The 17,613-nt window shown below is 37.1% G+C and overlaps 1 protein-coding gene and 1 long non-coding RNA gene across 2 annotated transcripts; one reads left to right on the top strand and one right to left on the bottom strand.

Moving 5' to 3' along the window:
* LOC107701409 (uncharacterized) lies at positions 1 to 5,847 on the top strand. Its single transcript, XR_001635641.1, has 3 exons — positions 1 to 33; positions 4,443 to 5,039; positions 5,766 to 5,847. It is a non-coding gene; the product is annotated as an uncharacterized LOC107701409 (long non-coding RNA).
* A 3,487-nt stretch (positions 5,848 to 9,334) lies between these two features.
* On the bottom strand, positions 9,335 to 17,027 carry LOC107701397 (E3 ubiquitin-protein ligase TRIM39-like). Its single transcript, XM_016503397.1, has 7 exons — positions 16,966 to 17,027; positions 14,594 to 15,243; positions 13,459 to 13,554; positions 11,807 to 12,040; positions 11,444 to 11,591; positions 10,385 to 10,411; positions 9,335 to 10,261 (listed from the first exon to the last, which is right to left on the bottom strand). The coding sequence occupies exons 2-7, from the start codon at positions 15,239 to 15,241 to the stop codon at positions 9,708 to 9,710; spliced, it is 1,707 nt and encodes a 568-aa protein (XP_016358883.1). The 5' UTR covers positions 15,242 to 15,243; positions 16,966 to 17,027; the 3' UTR covers positions 9,335 to 9,707.
* Between the last annotated feature and the right edge of the window lie 586 nt (positions 17,028 to 17,613).

Here is a 17,613-nt window from a genome sequence, read left to right as displayed (position 1 = left end):
AGAGAAGAACCCAGAACTGATACCTCCGACAAGGTAAGTCTGATTTCTGCTTATATTTCCTGATCATCAGTGGTGTTTGCAAAGGCAAGGGTCACTCTAAGCATTGCTAATACTATTGTTTTTCATAACTTCAGATATATATCTTTTTTTTTTACAAGATTTGAACCTGCAAGTAATTATGAACTAGCTAATATAGTACTATATAGTAGATAACTATTGATGTTGAAGATGTTAGGAGGGCATTTCAGTCTACTAACATCAGAAAAGCTGCCCGTCCTGATGGGTGTGCTCCAAGCCTTATAAAGGACTTCGCCTATGAACTCGGTCCAGTGTGGCAACAAGTCTTTCAGGCTTCTATTGTTTCACATATTGTTCCTGTAATGTGGAATACGTCAATGTTAAAACCAGTACCAAAAATATATTGCCCAAAGGAATGTAAAGACTACAGACCTACATCTCTTACCTCAGTAATAATGAAATGTTTAGAAAGAATATTACTTAAATATCTGATGAATAATGTTAAAGGAAAACTTGATGAGTGTCAGTTCGCATATAAACAAGGCTGCAGTACGGAAGACGAGTGGCTGCTCTAGTGCATATAATCTCTAAACGTCTAGATAAAAGTAACGCCTATGCTAGAGCTTTATTTATTGACTTTTCTTCTGCATTCGACACAAAGTTACACAAGTTAATACTCTTGTGTCCAAATGAATGCAGCTAGATGTTAATCCATATCTGATTATATGGTACATTTCCTTTCTCACTAATAGAACTCAAAGAGTTAAAGTGAATGATGTTTTGTCAACAGAAGTAAAAACAAATGTTGGTGTACCTCAGGGCTGTGTATGCTCTGCTATGTTATTCACTTTGTACACAGATGACTGTCGTTCAAATAGGCCTAACCAATATATTCTAAAGTACTCTGATGATACCGTGTTAATATCATTACTAAATAACTCAGGAGTGTTCAGAACAGCATTAACGGGGTAAATAAATTAGCTGAGTGGTGTGATTATAATGCACTTAGCATTAACATCAGAAAAAAGAGAGGATATTTTATTCAGGTACAACACCTGTTGTTATACATGAAGTGAACATCAGACAGGTAGAAGCGTATAAGTACTTAGGAGTAAAGATAGATAACATGTTATCATGGACATACCATATAGATAGTATCTGTAAATAATCAATGCAAATAATCTACTTCCTCCTCCGACTGAGGTCTTTTGGAGCAAGAAAGCAGATTATCTTATTATTTTTCTATTAGTCTTGCAGTACTGTAATTCTGTTTGGTATAGGAGTTTATCTGTCAGCTTAAAAACAAAGCTGATTAACTTACTAAAAATGTGTTCCAAAATAGTGGGTCAGCCACTTCAAAAGACGTCATAGAAATCTTGTAAGGTTGGCGAAAAATATTGTTTCTGAAACTAATCATGTGTTGTATAATGTATAAAGTGTATTGTTGCCATCTATAATCAAATTAGACTAAAGTATTATTTTGTACACCAAGCTATACTAGAGCTGAATAAGTTACACAAAAATTTAATCTGTACTGGAGCCTTGAAAAGTTTTTTTTTTCTCTTTCTTGTGATTGTATAAGTCTGGTCTGTCTCTTGTCCATGTGATAATTTTTTGCAATTGGGAGTGAACCTGCTGTAACGCAAGTCAAATTTCAGACTTTGTCTGACAATAAGTTAAATCGTAAATCATAAATCGTAAAATGTGCCCTACCTGGCACATAACAAAAGACATAAACCACTTAAAAGACGGGATCTATAGACCACAGGGGCTGGTTGCATGAAAGACTTAGGCTAGTCTTAAAAGTTAGTCATCTAGTTTTTTTCTTTAAGACTGGTCATAACTTTTTTGAAACGCTTACATACAAATGTAGCTTGGTCTAACTTGAATCCAAAAAATAAGACTTCTTACCCCTTGGCTAACTGCTAGTTGGTCAAACTAGTTCTTAAGATACCGTCTTAACATAGTGGCTAAGTTTATGCAACTGGCCCCAGAATATCATAGAGACTTGAGGGTGGACACTTTTCATTCTGGCTTGCAGTGTTGGGGAAAATTACATTTAAAAGTAATTCATTACAATATTGCATTACTCCCCAACAAAATAACTAATTGCGATACTTAGTTACTTTTTATCCAAGGAAATGCATTATGGTACTTTTGCTTTACTTTTTCTCATCAGGGCTGGGCTTGCTTGTTTGTTTTTAATATTAAAAAAAGTGATATTTCTGCTGTGTGTAACAAAGGGGACGTGACAACAGAATGGGGATCCATCTGTGGGCTTTATTCAGAAGCGTAGTCAGAACAGGCAGGGTCAAAACACCAGCAATGGTTCATTAAGTCCATAGCGGAAGATGTCTTTCAACGCAACAATGTCAAATGGTACCTGATAGGACAGTTTGCAAAACTGATGGACATATTCCTCAATAGAAAGGTCTTTCTGCTGACGTTTCAGTAGCTGGTCAACTGGGTCCATGATTGGTCTGAATGGCTCCATGAAAGCCGCTGGATCCAAGTTTTGCTGAGTATTCTGTAACGAAGGGGACGTGACAACAAAGTGGGGATCCATCTGCGGGCTTTATTCAGAAGCGTAGTCAGAACAGGCAGGGTCAAACACCAGCAATCAACAATATCCAGGGCGAGACAAAAGGATAATCCACAAACAGGCGATGGTAAGGGCAGGCAGCGAACAATCTCAAAAACCAGGTAAACAGTCCAAGGAACAAACACACGAAAGCAAGGCAAGACAGAAACCACAAAAACATGCAGGCTATAAAATACTCAGCGAAGTGTGTGTGTGCAACTTGTATCAGCTCATTTCAAGATCAAAGACCGCAATAGGAGAGCGTGCGGAATCAGCACTGGAAAGATAAGTGTGTCTTACTACTTTTAATAAAGATGATTGTGTGTTGACCGTCTGCTACTCGTCCGCAGCGATGCGTGTTGTATTAGCGCAGTCGCATTTACACCTGGTCTTTTCACGATCGGATAGCTATCCGAACAGACAAAATACATGAAGTGACCATGTGTAAACAGCCCCTTATAGTCCTTCTAACAAGAGACAGCTGTGAACTGATGATGAGTGCTGAGTCCAGGCAAAGTATTATGGGGAATGGAGGGTGAGTGGCAAGGGTATGGGATTGAGCTCATGGGCGCTCCTGCTAGAGATCGTGAAACTGTGTTGTCACTCTGGTTTGCATGAAGAATAGGATGCAGGAGAAGAAAGTTCATCACTCTTCATCAAAAAAAAAATAATGCAAATCTTATATTTATTTAAAGTAATTTTTGCTTAGTAGTATGGTTGAACTGGATCATCGCAGGTTAGCAGCAAAGACATTGGTTAATAAAATGGGATTAATACATAAAGAATATCTGTGCTATTTACCATTACATTTTTGCAGGTTTGCATCATATTCTGAGTTTGTGTTTTTTACTGTTTTATTCATTTTGAGGAATAATAAATCTATTTTTGTGCGAGTGAGATGAGTAAATGCATGCTGACATTTAGTCTAGAACTACAGTAACATCATGCTCAAACCATTGTCATATAATGCTTTAACAAATTTGATGGTGAGCATGGCAAAGTGGACTTGAGGCTATATCTCTGCAATGCTCTGGCATATTGAGACGAAACTTGGTATACTTCATAGCCATCATATCATGCGGGTATGTGAGGAGTTTAGGAAAAGTGCCAAATTGTGCTGCAAAAAAACTGAAAAATTGGTATTTGGCAGTTTGTCATAAAATTATCTTTGGATTCTTTAAGACATATGGAGTACAGTGATATAGATTGTTGGATGTCGGCCATTTTGAATTTTGTCATAAAATACTATATTTAATGAACAATTTGAAATATTGGTACAACAGTTAATATGTGTCTTTGGCACCATGCCCCAAAGGTACCTATGAAGTTTTGGGTCAATGCAATAAGCAGTAAGTATAAGCAGTAATGCCTATAGCTTTTATGAATTTCGTCCAATTACCAAAAATCTCACTTCCTTGGATCTTACAAAATCCAACAGTATACATTTTTCAAAAGTCGTACAATTTGCTGTCTGTCATTTTGCATCAGGTCAAAAAAAAACTACTTTTTCTAACTCCTTCAGACCATTTGTCCGATCTTCACCACATTTCGTCACAGATCTTCGTCAGACCATGCTAGCAAAAAGATATTAAAATGTTTTGATATCTCAAACTATTTTTGTAAAACTCATCAAATTGGATATAATGAACCGCACAATGTTTTATGCAGTATCTTGGCAACGCCTCTGCCTGTTGCACTGAAACTTGATATATCAAATCACGACCATGTTCTGATGCTCTCTACCATGCTTACTTAGCTCTTCACTATGCCTCCTTTGTGCTTGACCACATAATTGCTGTTGCAGCTACAGTTATTGTTGTTGTTGTTGTTGTTGTTGTTGCAGCTGTTTCGTCCATCCTCAAATTTAACAGCTGACACAATCACAATGGCTACACCCGTGGACATCTCTCGCCACCTTCACTGCCCCATCTGCAAAACCCTGCTAGCGGATCCGGTCTCAACCACCTGTGGACACACCTTCTGCAAGGGCTGTCTGGACAAGCACATCAGCGTGTCCGAGCCACAGTGCCCTCTCTGCCAGGAGCCTGTTACCACCAAACCTTCTGTGAACGAAGCGATCGAAGCCCTCCTGCGAGAGTTTCACCAGACTCAGTTACCCAACCTAGACCTCTTCTGTGGAGAAAGAGACGCGATTCCGTGTGACGTCTGTGATGAACACATCACATTTAAAGCCGTGAAGTCCTGCCTGATCTGTCTTCTGTCATTCTGCGATGAACACCTGAAGCCTCACCAGTCTATGGCGAGATTCAAGTGCCATAAGCTGGTGAATCCTGTAGAGAAGTTGGATCAGAGAGCGTGCAATACGCACGGCAGACCTCTTTAGCTCTACTGCAGACGTGACGAGTGCTGCATCTGTGCCTTATGTGTGAAGACGGGTGGAGATGTGATACCTGTGGAGACAGAGAGAGAGAGGAGACAGGTGAGAATATAAAGCTCTCGGGAAACAACACAGACCAATCTTTTCACCTGAGCCAGTGTTTGAAATGTTTCCCAAAAAGAATAAACAATTCAATTAAGTTAGAAAAAAAAAAACGCAATTGAATCAATGCATTTAAATTTGACTTTTTAAATTTAAATTTAAATTTAAATTTAAATTTGCATTTAAATTTGAAAAAGATGCTTTTATCCAAAGCGTAAAATAATCCATAAAATTATTATTTAATTATATATATATATATATATATAAAAAACTATAATGCTACATCCATAATGCTATAATAACACTGATTTAAGGTATAAATTCCACCAGTTCATGCATTCCCTGGGAATTGAGCCCATAATCGTGCTCATGCATGCTCATGCTTATTGTTTAAGCTACAGGAATGCAATTTCCCTGATTTCATTTACGTAAACATTTCAGGTAAAGCAAATTGACCAAAATATACTCCAAAATATACCAGTCAAAGTCAGAATCGATTGTGTGGGACCAGATATTTCATAGTTGAATTTGAATAAATGCTCAATTGCACACTCTTCTGTAAATAACTTCCTGGTTCAAAGATTTACGCAGCTGCCCATCACACTGTTTTTTTATGTAATTTTTGCCTGGTTAATTTCTGACACTGAATAGGAATTGATTGATTTTGTATGAATTCAAAGTAAGTTTGGTGTGTGTGTGTGTGTGTGTGTGTGTGTGTTTGTACAGGCCATGCAGCAAAACACTATTGAGGTGATGGAAAGGATGATCAATCAGAGGGAAGACAAACTTAAGGAGCTTAAGGAATCAGCTGCAAAATACCAGGTACATACAGTACAAAATATGCAAACGTATTAAAATCATAACATGCTTCAACCAAGGTTCATTGACAACACTTTCTAAATCAGATAAGGTCATGTGTCCTCAGTGTTGCATACATAGACTCATTTATCCTTTTATATTTTATACTGTTTCCATTTTAATTTTACATTTATTTTATTGTGCTTTTGTCATATAGCCTACTGTATGTATATACAGTGTGTGTGTATATATACAGTATATATATATATATATATAGTGCTGTCAAAATTAGCATGTTAATGCAGGCGATTAATCTTTTCAGTATAACGTGTTAAAAATATTTAATGCAATTAACGCAGGGGCGGAGCTAGGCTTTGCCAGCCCACTCACAACTGCTGCTTCTGTCTCTTTTTTTCTTGACAACAATTGCACGCACAAATGCGGCGGCGCGCGCTGTAACCTGCATCATTATATATTAAAGCGCAAACTAAACTGGATCAACAAAGGTAAAGAGTTATGAGAAAATATGATGCGTGTCAGATCCATGTCATGTTCAGCAGATCTTAAAGCAGCCAAAATAAACTAATAACCAGCTGCTATGATGACTGTTCATCAAAGAACAAATTTAATTAAATTTATGTATATCTCCAACTTGCTGAAGGCCACAGGAAGCTAAATATGACATTTATTATAAACGGTTTATGAGAAGATTGTTTTAAGTTCAATTAAATTAGAAGTTTTTCAGAAATTTCTGAAAAGATGTGAGCGAACCGGAAGGGCAAAGTGTCCTACAAACCCAGCGAGGGTTACTGGGCCATCGTGCTCTGCGGTCAAAAAATGTACGGCGCTTTTGAAGACCCTCCAGTCCTGCTTCAGCTCTCCTCCAAACCCCGGAAGCTGGGAGTGTTTGTGGACTGCGAGGAGGCTCTGGTCTCCTTCTATGATATGGAGGCTCTGTCACATATTTACTCATTCACTCGGTGCAGCTTTAATGGAGCCATCCGTCCGTACTTCAATCCTCATCCTAACAAAGACGGATCCAACTCAAGCCCGTTGGTCATTTGCCCTGTCAATCAAACTGACATCTCTGTGTGAAAGTAAGGCCTGATTTTGAGAGTTTGAAACTAAGAAGTATCAGAATATTCATAAATATTGACATTGACATGATTGCCTTTCGTTTATGTCTTTGTTTTCTTCTTTGGTATGATATCATCTGTAGTACTTTGAGTGGTTTGAAAAGCAAACAAGCATTAAGGTGAAAATTATACATTGTACATCTAGAGATATTTATAGAGCATTATAAATGTATATATATATATATATATATATATATATTTAAGAATATTTTAATGAACAGGGTGCTGTCCTTCTTAATGTAATTTCTCCAAATTTCTACTAAAAATAATTTAAAAAATGTCTTTATAGAAATATTATATCTATCTATCTGTCTATCATCTATCTATCCATCCATCCATCCATCCATCTATCTATCTGTCTTTAAATGTGAATATTCATATGAATGTTAACAGACTACATGTTACTGTGAAATGGCAATTAAACTATTAAACTAGCCAATTGTATATGCATTCATTTAATAAAATACTACGGAGCCCCGCAAATGACATGCAAGAAAAAATTTATAAATCATGCACGATTTACTAATTTGTTCCCTCGATTTGCAAAATCGTGCACACGATTTATAAATCGAGAGAACGAAACTATTTATTTATTTTTTCTTGCATGTCATGTGCGGGGCTCCGTAAAATAAAAAAATAAAAAAGGTAATGTTGTGAAATAGTATTACAATTTAAAACTGTTTTCTATTATAATATATTTTATTATAGATATTATATTTTAATAATTGTAGGTATTAAGAGGGAGAGCTTGTCTATCCACACACTCATGAACAACTCGAGATCTTCTCATCTTTCACATTTCATGTAAATCACGGCCTGAGAGCAGGACAGACGAGTGAATAACAAATGCAGATCCACAGGGAAGTGCTTGCTTGTTCCAGAGACTGGAGAAGAGTGCTGAATGTTCTAAAAAAATAATTACTTTTATTTCTAACTGCTTGCATTAGTCACTTTCTGAAGTGTGGGCTTTTAAAATCTGAATGAGGAAAACAATCTGTCAGGTTTGATAAAACTCTGCTGAGGAAAAAAAAAAAAAATCCTGAAAATGGTTCATAAGATGAAAGCATTTGAAATGTCAGCATTTGAGTGTTTCTAAAGACTTCAATACGCAAACTACTCTGAGAAATGATGAGTCAGCCGGTGCTTGACACTCCTCAGAGTTATTTGTGGTTTTCTGGCAGCCGCAGGAGTTGAGTGATGGATTCTGTGCAGAAGGTGTGTCAGGATCAGGTTAGGTGAGACATCATGATAAAATTATCACATTCACTTTATCGGTTCAGTTTAAAGTTCACAGATTCATGTGTTTTGCTGATCCCGGAACAATAGTGTTATCAAAGAAACGTAATTTAAACCCTGTCCGTCACCCCAACCCAGGGGCAGACTGAGACTAAAAAGTGGCCCCTGGCACAGAGCGGCCCACAACACACCACATATAACACACTGGCTCATTATGCAAAGAGCAGTTTTCAACACCACTTACCAACTTTAAATTAGAACATAAATGACATTTAACATTTTTAACCGTATTTGTCCAGATTTAGAAAAAAATTGCCTAAGGTGAGCAGTAGTTTGCATCTCTAGTTATTACTATCAGTTATTTAACATTAGGGTGGACATTTCTATAACACCAAAGAGGAGAACACTTAGCAGGATATGAGGCCAGGATAAAAACTGAATAAATAATCCCAAACTTTAAGCAGAGACAGAGATTTTCCATTAAGGTGTGAGTTTTTTATTTTAATTTTTTTTTTATAAAGGCATTTTCTTTTCTAACCTTTTTAAATCTCTGTCCCCTTTCATTTAAATATTTACATTTATTCAATAAATGCAATTGGAATAATAAGACAATACAGGGCTGTTACCGATCAAATGAAAATCAGACAAAATCAATCTTTGCACTGCAGAAGTGGCATTTAGACAAATTGTTCACAAATGCATAATGTAAAAAGGTTAATATTTTAAATTATATATATATATATATATATATATATGAAATTTTGCGGGGCAAAAAAAGAAAATGATACTTTAAATATGAAACTATGAAAGAACAAGTCACTGTCTTAATGAATAAGTCTGAATTATGAATTAAATGAAAAATGAATTAATTCAGCACATTTGTACAGAACGGCCGATTCATTCAAGAATGAAACAAGTGACTGTCTTAATGAATGAGTCAGTGAATCTTTAATCTGAGACGCAAACGTTCTTCTGCGACTATTTTGGAGCAAAAACAGTATTGGAAATGTTGTGTCAAAATGTAGGCTGCATTATAAAATATAAGCTTAAACTTAGCCTACAGTATGTTTTAATTAATTAACTTTATTAATTATATAACATTGAATAAAGTATATAATAGTGATGATCTTAAAAGGAGGACAAATGAGTCGGACAGATGGCCTCCCTATTTAACATTTTTATCTTAATCATTTGGCAAATACTGCTGTTTTCAGCCTCGTCATGTTCAGCTCGTTACATCTTACCTCATATTCTGGCCATGCAATAAACCTGATTACATTTTTTGTAGAAATATATATATATACACTTGCACTGATTTACATGAATATTTCAGTTTTATTTCACTTTATATTTTATGTATATTTCCGTCTTGTATGCTTTGGTTGTTTGTGAATAATTCCTTTTTGCGTGGCCATGCAATAAAACTAAATATCTATAATACGCACAAAGTAACCGTATAGAAACAGAAGTACTGTAGTGTCATTGCGTGGCTCGTGATTCAGCACTGTTTAGTATGAGACGTCTCCTGCACAGGACAGATCATCATGGTGTCCGAGGCCTTGTCGCAGCAGTAGAGGTAGAAAAACGGGAAGAGTTTCTCTTTAAACGAGTCCATAAAGGTGTAGATGTGACCTTTGTTTTGTACGTCGTAGAACGACACCTGTCCTTCTTCGTAGTCCACATAGACGCCCACTCTCTTCAGCTTGGGCTCGATGGAGAGCAGGAGGGGTGGAGAGGAAGAAACGCGATATTCCTGGCCTTTCTTCATGGCTATAGCCCAGTAGCCGTGAGCCGTGCTCACCGAAATCCTGCCTTTTCTGTTGACGGACGCCAGGGCCACACCGATGGACCAGTCGTCCTTCTCGCCCACCTGGACCTCCCAGTAATGGCGTCCCGAGGACAGTCCCTCGCAGCTGAGAGCGATCACTACCGTATCGAAGCGCTCAGGTGTGTCGGCCAGGTCCTGCCACGAGCCCAGGTGACGCATCTGACGGCCATCCTCGGACAGCTGCAGCCAGGGGTTCGCCGTGTCCGGGTCAAAGGTGATGTCCACTTCATAGGGAACATACAACAGAGACGTGAGCGAAAAACCAAACAGACAGGATGACATAAACACACTTAAATGCAAAGTGGACTAGTGATGTATAACAGATCAAATGTACTAGGAAACATTACCTGAGTACTTCTGAACCCTCTTCAGCTCTGTTAATGATGACAAAAATAAATAGAATAAATTTAATTTGTTTTACAGTTTGGATTTCACTGAAGGTTTTTTTTTTGTTCACTTCTGTTTTTCTGCCTTATTAAGATGGTTGAGTGTCTCATTTATAAATACAGAGTTCTGGCATGAAACTCTAGATGGCGCAGTCCGATAGGTCTAACTCAATCCGACCTAATGACATCATTATCACATGGCCCAGCTGATTGGTTCTCTCCTGTGTTGGTAGCCAATGAGCCCACTGCTCAACATTCACATATATGACTAGTGTTTGCTGTAGCAGTTGCAGCTTGTTTCAGAAAGCCTCCTCCTTCCCCAGCTCCACCTGTATAGATCTGCTACGAGGTGATTCATGTATGCTATATGGGGGTTATTTCATGTATGTTATATTTATATAATGACACATTTGCAATTATGAAGTTGCAATATTATTCATTTAAAACTTTAAATGTAACATTGAATAACACTATGGTTAACTTTGTGCTTCCAAACCTGTTCCCGGAGGGTCAATGTCCCGCATGGTTTAGCTCCAACACGCTTGCCTGGATGTTTCTAATAAGTCTGAAGAGCTTGCTAAGCTGTTTCAGGTGTGTTTAATTATGGTTGGAGCTAAAGTCTCCAGGAGCAGGTTTGGACACCCCTGTACTGCTTTAAAGGATGACAAAAGATTATTAAAATATAATGATTTAAAATTAACCTTAATTAATACTTGTAATTTGATATCACAAAGGGCACTTTTTAAGTGTACTTAATTGTTAAGAAACAGTCATGAAAGTGTCTCTCTTTAAGTACATTTAAGTGGCTTTTTATTTCATTAATATTATATTATCTGCAATTACAGTTTTTTTTTTTTTTTTAATATACTTTTAAGATTTGAAAAACACTACAAGTGCACATTTGGTACAAATAAGCACATTTCTCTTTCATTAATTTTTCACAGTTACAACCAACCTGATTTAAAGCAGTGCCACTTGTTGTGGTTAAAATAAAGTATCTGTGCAGAAAAGTGTTCTTACCTATTTCTGCAAGTTTTTCTACTTCTTCAGTAAGAGTCTCCACTAGTTTGATCACAGCTCTTCTGGTGGTGCCCACACATAGATCCGCATACACACAGGTCTCAGACCAGTCTTTAGTGTGTGGATGAGACATTAACGATGGAAAGTTCTAGAGGAGAAGAGAGTGGACATTAAAGAAGCTGACATACAACAGAGATCTGCAGACTCAAACATTCTGTAAAACATCCTTTGAATGTGGTTGCAATCAATGATCACAAAACATGTTAGATGCCATTTACACCTGTACAATTAGTTTATACATTAGTAAGAATTATAATGTCACTTGCTCAACATGAAAAGCATCTCTGAAGTAAAATGCTCCACCTGCAGGAAGTGAATGTGGTCTTCAGTGTGAGAGAGATACTCTAACTCTGTGTTCCTCAATTTCAGAACATCTATTTCCTGCTCTAGTTCTTGTATTTGTCCGTTGGCCCAGCTCTCGGTCTTCCTCTGTTTCTGCTCGATATCCAGCACCAGCTCAGCCTGGGCTTTCTGGACCGCTCGGATCAGGTCCGAGAACACCTGCATGCTGTCCTCAATTTCTGTCTGAGCACTGCTCTGTGATCAGGAAGAGAGACACAGTAATGCAAACGGAAAAAAAAAAAAAAAGTTTGTGTGAAATATTTAGCTCATGCATAACTGTGAGTTCAATATATATATATATTATATAAGCATATATAAGCATATAATAAACTGATGTTGGGTTGGATTTTGCGGGAAATGTCAGTTTCATGTAAATAAAGAAATTAAGGTGTGGATATTATTGTGTTAGGTGCAGTGTTGAAACAAACTGTTAAATGATAAAACAAAGAGAAGCGCTCACGAGCAAAACTTTTAAAAAAAATAAAGAGCCTGTAATTCAACTCGTCAATCAACATCAGAGACATGCTTTTCAGAGACAGTGACAACAAGACTTCAAAGGATTCCAAACCAGCCCAGAGACGGTCTTTTCTCGCTCCACAGCAAGCGCTATGTTGAATGTCTGTGTTTCATAACTTTTGTTACAGTGTTTGTTTTAAAACCGTTGCTTTCATAGAGTCAGCTAGGATATTCGGATATTTGTGTTTATATATGTGTCTTGTCTTTTTGACAATAAAATGATCGCTTGTTCAGTAGTACTGAGCAGAAGCCAACTCACATAATTAGCAAAACAATGTTCCTTCACAAGTGACTTGCAGTTACTGCTCAACCACCAAAAGTTGCAAAGTGTACCTTAAAGGGATAGTTCACCCAAAAATGAAAATTCTGTCATTAATTACTCACCCTTATGTCATTCCAAACCCATAAGACCTTTGTTCATCTTCGGAACACAAATTAAGATATTTGTGATGAAATCAGAGAGCTTTCTGACCCTCCATAGACAGCAACAGAACTACCAAGTTCAAGGGCCAGAAAGGTAGTAAAGACATCGGTAAAATAGTCCATGTGACATCAGTGGTTCAACCTTAATCTGATGAAGCTAGGAGAATACTTTTTGTGTGCAAAGAAAACAAAAATAACAACTTCATTCAACAATGTCTTCTCTTCTGTATCAGTCTCCACCACATTCATGACAGAATTTACATTTTTGGGTGAAGTAACCCTTTAAGTCACATGGATCGCTGGTCCCTTTTGAACATTATGTTCACAAAAAGAAATGTTGCACCTACATGTCTACTAACTCTCATCAGAGTATTAGTAGACTGTTTGCTTAATATCTGCTAACTCTTTATTGTCATGGTCTCCCAACAGACATTCTACTGACTATAAGTAACTTTGCAAGTACATGTCAACTTATTCTAACCTTAACCCTACCAGTCTACTAATACTCTACTAATACTCTGATGAGAGTTAGTAGACATGTAGGTGCAAAGTTACTTATAGTCAACAGAATGTGTTAAAGGGACCATCAAAATAAAGTGAAACCCTTCTGTACATGTTAACTAAGCTGAAGCACTTCAAATTTCTGATAGACATACATAAACACTTAAACTTACTTTGTTCAACTCTATGGTGTGTTTGATGTCATCGACTTTCTTCAGCCGCTCCTGGATCATCTGCTGAACTTCAGCTTCAGTTTTCCTCAACAAGGCCTGTCAATCACAATGCATTGTGTTAAATATTTAAAATCGCCTCTGGCATAGCTACTTGGTGATGTTTGAATGGTTGCCATAATTTTTATTTATTTTTATTTTCTGGCAGCGGCTATTTACACTAAGTGCAAATAATGATATATTTACACTACGTAAAAAATAGTAGCGTTTTATTTGCAATGATTGTAAATAGTTGTTAGATTTTCAGTATTGTAGTACATTATAAAACAGTATGCAATAATAACGTATTGAGTGTAAATTGATAATTTTTTTATTAAAATTATTAAATTGATGCTGCCACCTTATTGGGACAGTAATGCCCTCCCAATACCTACCCCTACTCAATAAACATCCATTAGACACTTTATTTCCACTTTTGGAATATTTCCTTCAAATTTATTGAAAATAAATGCCTTTCCGATCTGATATGTGATGTGAAAAAGGAGAAGAACGAACTCAGCTAAAGGCAGATTCAAACTCGGGTCGATCGCATTAAAAATTGCTTCTTTTTTTTTGTGATGTTGTCTAGCACAACCACACATTGGTGGGCGGAGTTAGTGTAAATAGCCTTTGCAAACATAGTGGGCTATTTGCACTTAGTTTAAATAGACACTCCGTTTTTTCCATCCCTATCATATCAGCAACACCTCCAATTGGGTCTGATTTCACTTGAGGATTTAAGGTGTGTAGCATATATAAATGATTGCATGAAGCCGGAATATTCAACAGATATGTACTGTCCTTTAACATTATCTGAGATTCTGAATGACATTTTTCTGTCTGGAACTTGACTGTTGTTCTCTACAGTATGATGCATACTATTCAATTGAGGGCAAGGTGCTTTTGGTCAGTTAATCCTTAAAAATTAGATAAATAAATAAAAAAAATGCAATAATAATAATAATAATTGGTGGCTTTTGAATTATTAAGTGCTTTTTGGCACTTAAGTGTCATCCATTTGGTCATTATATATAGTGGACAAAAAAAGAGCACTGGCCACCATAAAAATTGCTGTTGTCATGACAAGTGGCACATCTACCTTTTTCTCGGTCCACTCTCGTTCAACAGGAACAGTGTAATGTGCCCTGTGGTCCATCTCTGTGCACAGCACACACACTATGGTCTGATCCTTCTTACAAAACAGCTCTAGTAACCTCTCATGCTTCTTACACATACGGTCCTCCAGGTTCTGCACGGGTTCGATCAGCTTGTGTTTGGTGAAGCGGGAAGTGTGGGTCTTTAAGTGCTCCTCACAGTAAGACGTCAAACAAACCAAGCAGGACTTTACTGCCTGTCGCTGAGGGCCAGTGCACACGTCGCAGGACACCTCCTGGGCCCATGGTCCATTAGCAGGTATCAGTTCAGGCATTTCTGTGGGGAGTTCCACAGGGCTCTGTCCTGGGTCCGGTTGCATTATCTTCTGAAGGTTCGCAACTGGGTTTGTTTTAATTTCCTTAAACTGCTCAGAGATTTCCCTCAGCACTGTGTTGATGCTGATGTCGGGCTGCTTGAAGAAAGTCTTTTTGCACATCGGACACATAATGAGGGCACTGGACTTCCAGTAGCTGCCAATGCATGCCATGCAGAAGTTGTGTCCACAAGGGATAGAGACAGGGTTGGTAAACACATCCAGACAGATGGAACAGTGCACCTGCTCCTCCGCTAACATGCTGGTGGGAGATGCCATTCCTGTATAGACAGAGGGAGAATCATGTGCCCTCCAAACAGATGCAGACTTCCAACTTTGAATAAAAAGAATCTTTAGAATGTATAGAAAGCATCGAGAGTTTTATATATATATATATATGTGTGTGTGTTTGTGTGTACAGGAAACCCCATATTCAACCTCATATTCAAAATTGGTACTTTCGGAAATGGAAAAAAAAAACTGCATTTTTAAATCAATTAAACATAATTGTCAAATTTGGTCAGACACTTGCATGTGTCATTATATTATTAACATTGAACTAAAATCAAGCTGAATTAGGTTATAAAGGTTTTGACCAGCGAATGTCTGCGATATGTGCTTTGTTCATTGTCGAATGCATTTCCTGTCATGGCCAGAATCTCATTTTATAAAAGATTAGGAGCTATGCACAGGCTATTTAAAACTGTAATGTCTACAGATAGAAGAGTGTCTTAGTCAAGCATGTGCAACGATACATAAAGCATTTGCCTTGTTTGAGTGTTTAAGTAAAGAAAACACTATTAAAAAAAAAAAATCCTTTATCTACCCATGCATTGCAAACAAGCAGAGACTGTCCAAACTTTGTGTGACAGTTTGAGGATGAGTTATGAGATTTAGTTACAAGCTGTTTAATACTTTTCATCTAAAATATGTAAACCCCACAGACAGACAAAGAGGATGACCAGTAGCGTTGGTTAATGAAAATCAAATAAAAACCAAAGTTAAATATGGACATATGAGGTTTACACCCAACAGCGATGATATGCAGTTATAGTTTATTAAAGTCAACATTAACCTGCATTCACAGCCCATTTTACTTCCATAATGTGATGTATTTATAAGCAAAATATATTAATGTTATGACAGAAATGGAATCAAGTAGGTTGGTGTTTGAGATCATCCTTCAGGAATTGATTGTATCGTGAGAAGTAGATGATTTATGTCAGAACTGAACAGGGTCCTAAATGCAGTTTTCACATTCTAGGTAATCAACATATTTCAATGAAAAACTATTATTTTAGTTACTTTTTCATTATTTGCTAAGACTTTAGAAAGGCTGTATTACCTATAACAGTACCCTATAAATTAAGGTAGTTTCAAAGCAATAAAATGTAGTAGTGTGGATGATGAATGGTGCACAATAATTTTTGAATAACTTCTCCCATAAAACTAGAACAAAATTAGCACAAATCCTAAAAATTGCTAAATTACCAGTCCTTTTTTAAACATACTCGGTGGCATTATTGACAGCTATGCAGTGTGTTAAATATACATTTGGATTTGATTATCAGTCTGCCTGTTGGCTCGCGGCCTTGCACTCTTAGCAACATGCAACAGTCTTTGACACAGAAAGACTTCAGTAATATGTAAAGCCTGGCTATTCATAGGACCAAAGATTAACATCACTCCAAAAATACTAGGCTTCCCAGACTCCTGCTCCTTTTTGGATCCATAACACCATTCAGTCTATAGTTTTTTAAATGCTGATTATTAAACACATTTTTGCAGACTTAGCAGTAATTATCCATTATTATTGTTTGGCAACAGAAGAGCTTCAAGATGTTTGAGTGTGCTTTCATTAGCAAATGAGTCCTTGTCTACACATCTTAGCTATGTATTTGCTGGAATGACATGCAGAACATGCAGTTTCTTCAGTCATCTTCATTAACTCTAGAGTAGCTTTTTTGACTTGAAGAGTCACAGTGTTTTAAAGAGAGACTCACCGGTGGTTTGTTGTAGTCGAATGGCACTGACCACAATGACTGTCCTGGTCTGGACAGCAGAGACATGCAGGACAGCTGGCGGGACAGTTACCCTGAAATATCCCCCCTCACCCCTCCCCATAGCCTAGTTTTGATTTTACACCCCTGACTACATAGAGGCTCTTCTAGTTTCAGGAAATATTAACCATTCACTGACTCAAGCTGCTTTTATTTAGCAGTCATCTATTATATATTCATTCATGGCATGGAATGACAAATTAATATTATACATTTTATTCAAAAGTTCTGAAAAACTCATTACAAACCTGTATCCAAACATCCTGGTTCTAAAAATTAACACAGGAAATATATAAGTGATCTGATCTATACGGTTGATATATTCTCCATTTAGCTTATTCATGTAGTCGTACCACCCATACAGATTCATTACATTTTTTAATTGAGTAAAACAAATTCAGATGCATAAATGACTGGGTTAGAGTGTGGATTTTGACAAGTTGTTACAATTCTATACTTCTATTCACAAGTTGAAAAATGGTCAAACTTCAATTTAGCGTTCATGTTAATAGCAACGTGGAGCCAAAGTGGACCAAAGTACACTACCGTTCAAAGGTTTGGAGTCAATAACTTCAAAGACTGTTTCATTAT

This window comes from Sinocyclocheilus anshuiensis, unplaced genomic scaffold, assembly GCF_001515605.1.
Source record: "Sinocyclocheilus anshuiensis isolate Anshui unplaced genomic scaffold, SAMN03320099.WGS_v1.1 scaffold1347, whole genome shotgun sequence".
Taxonomy (NCBI): Eukaryota; Metazoa; Chordata; class Actinopteri; order Cypriniformes; family Cyprinidae; genus Sinocyclocheilus; species Sinocyclocheilus anshuiensis.
This window is presented reverse-complemented; position numbering and strand designations above follow the sequence as displayed.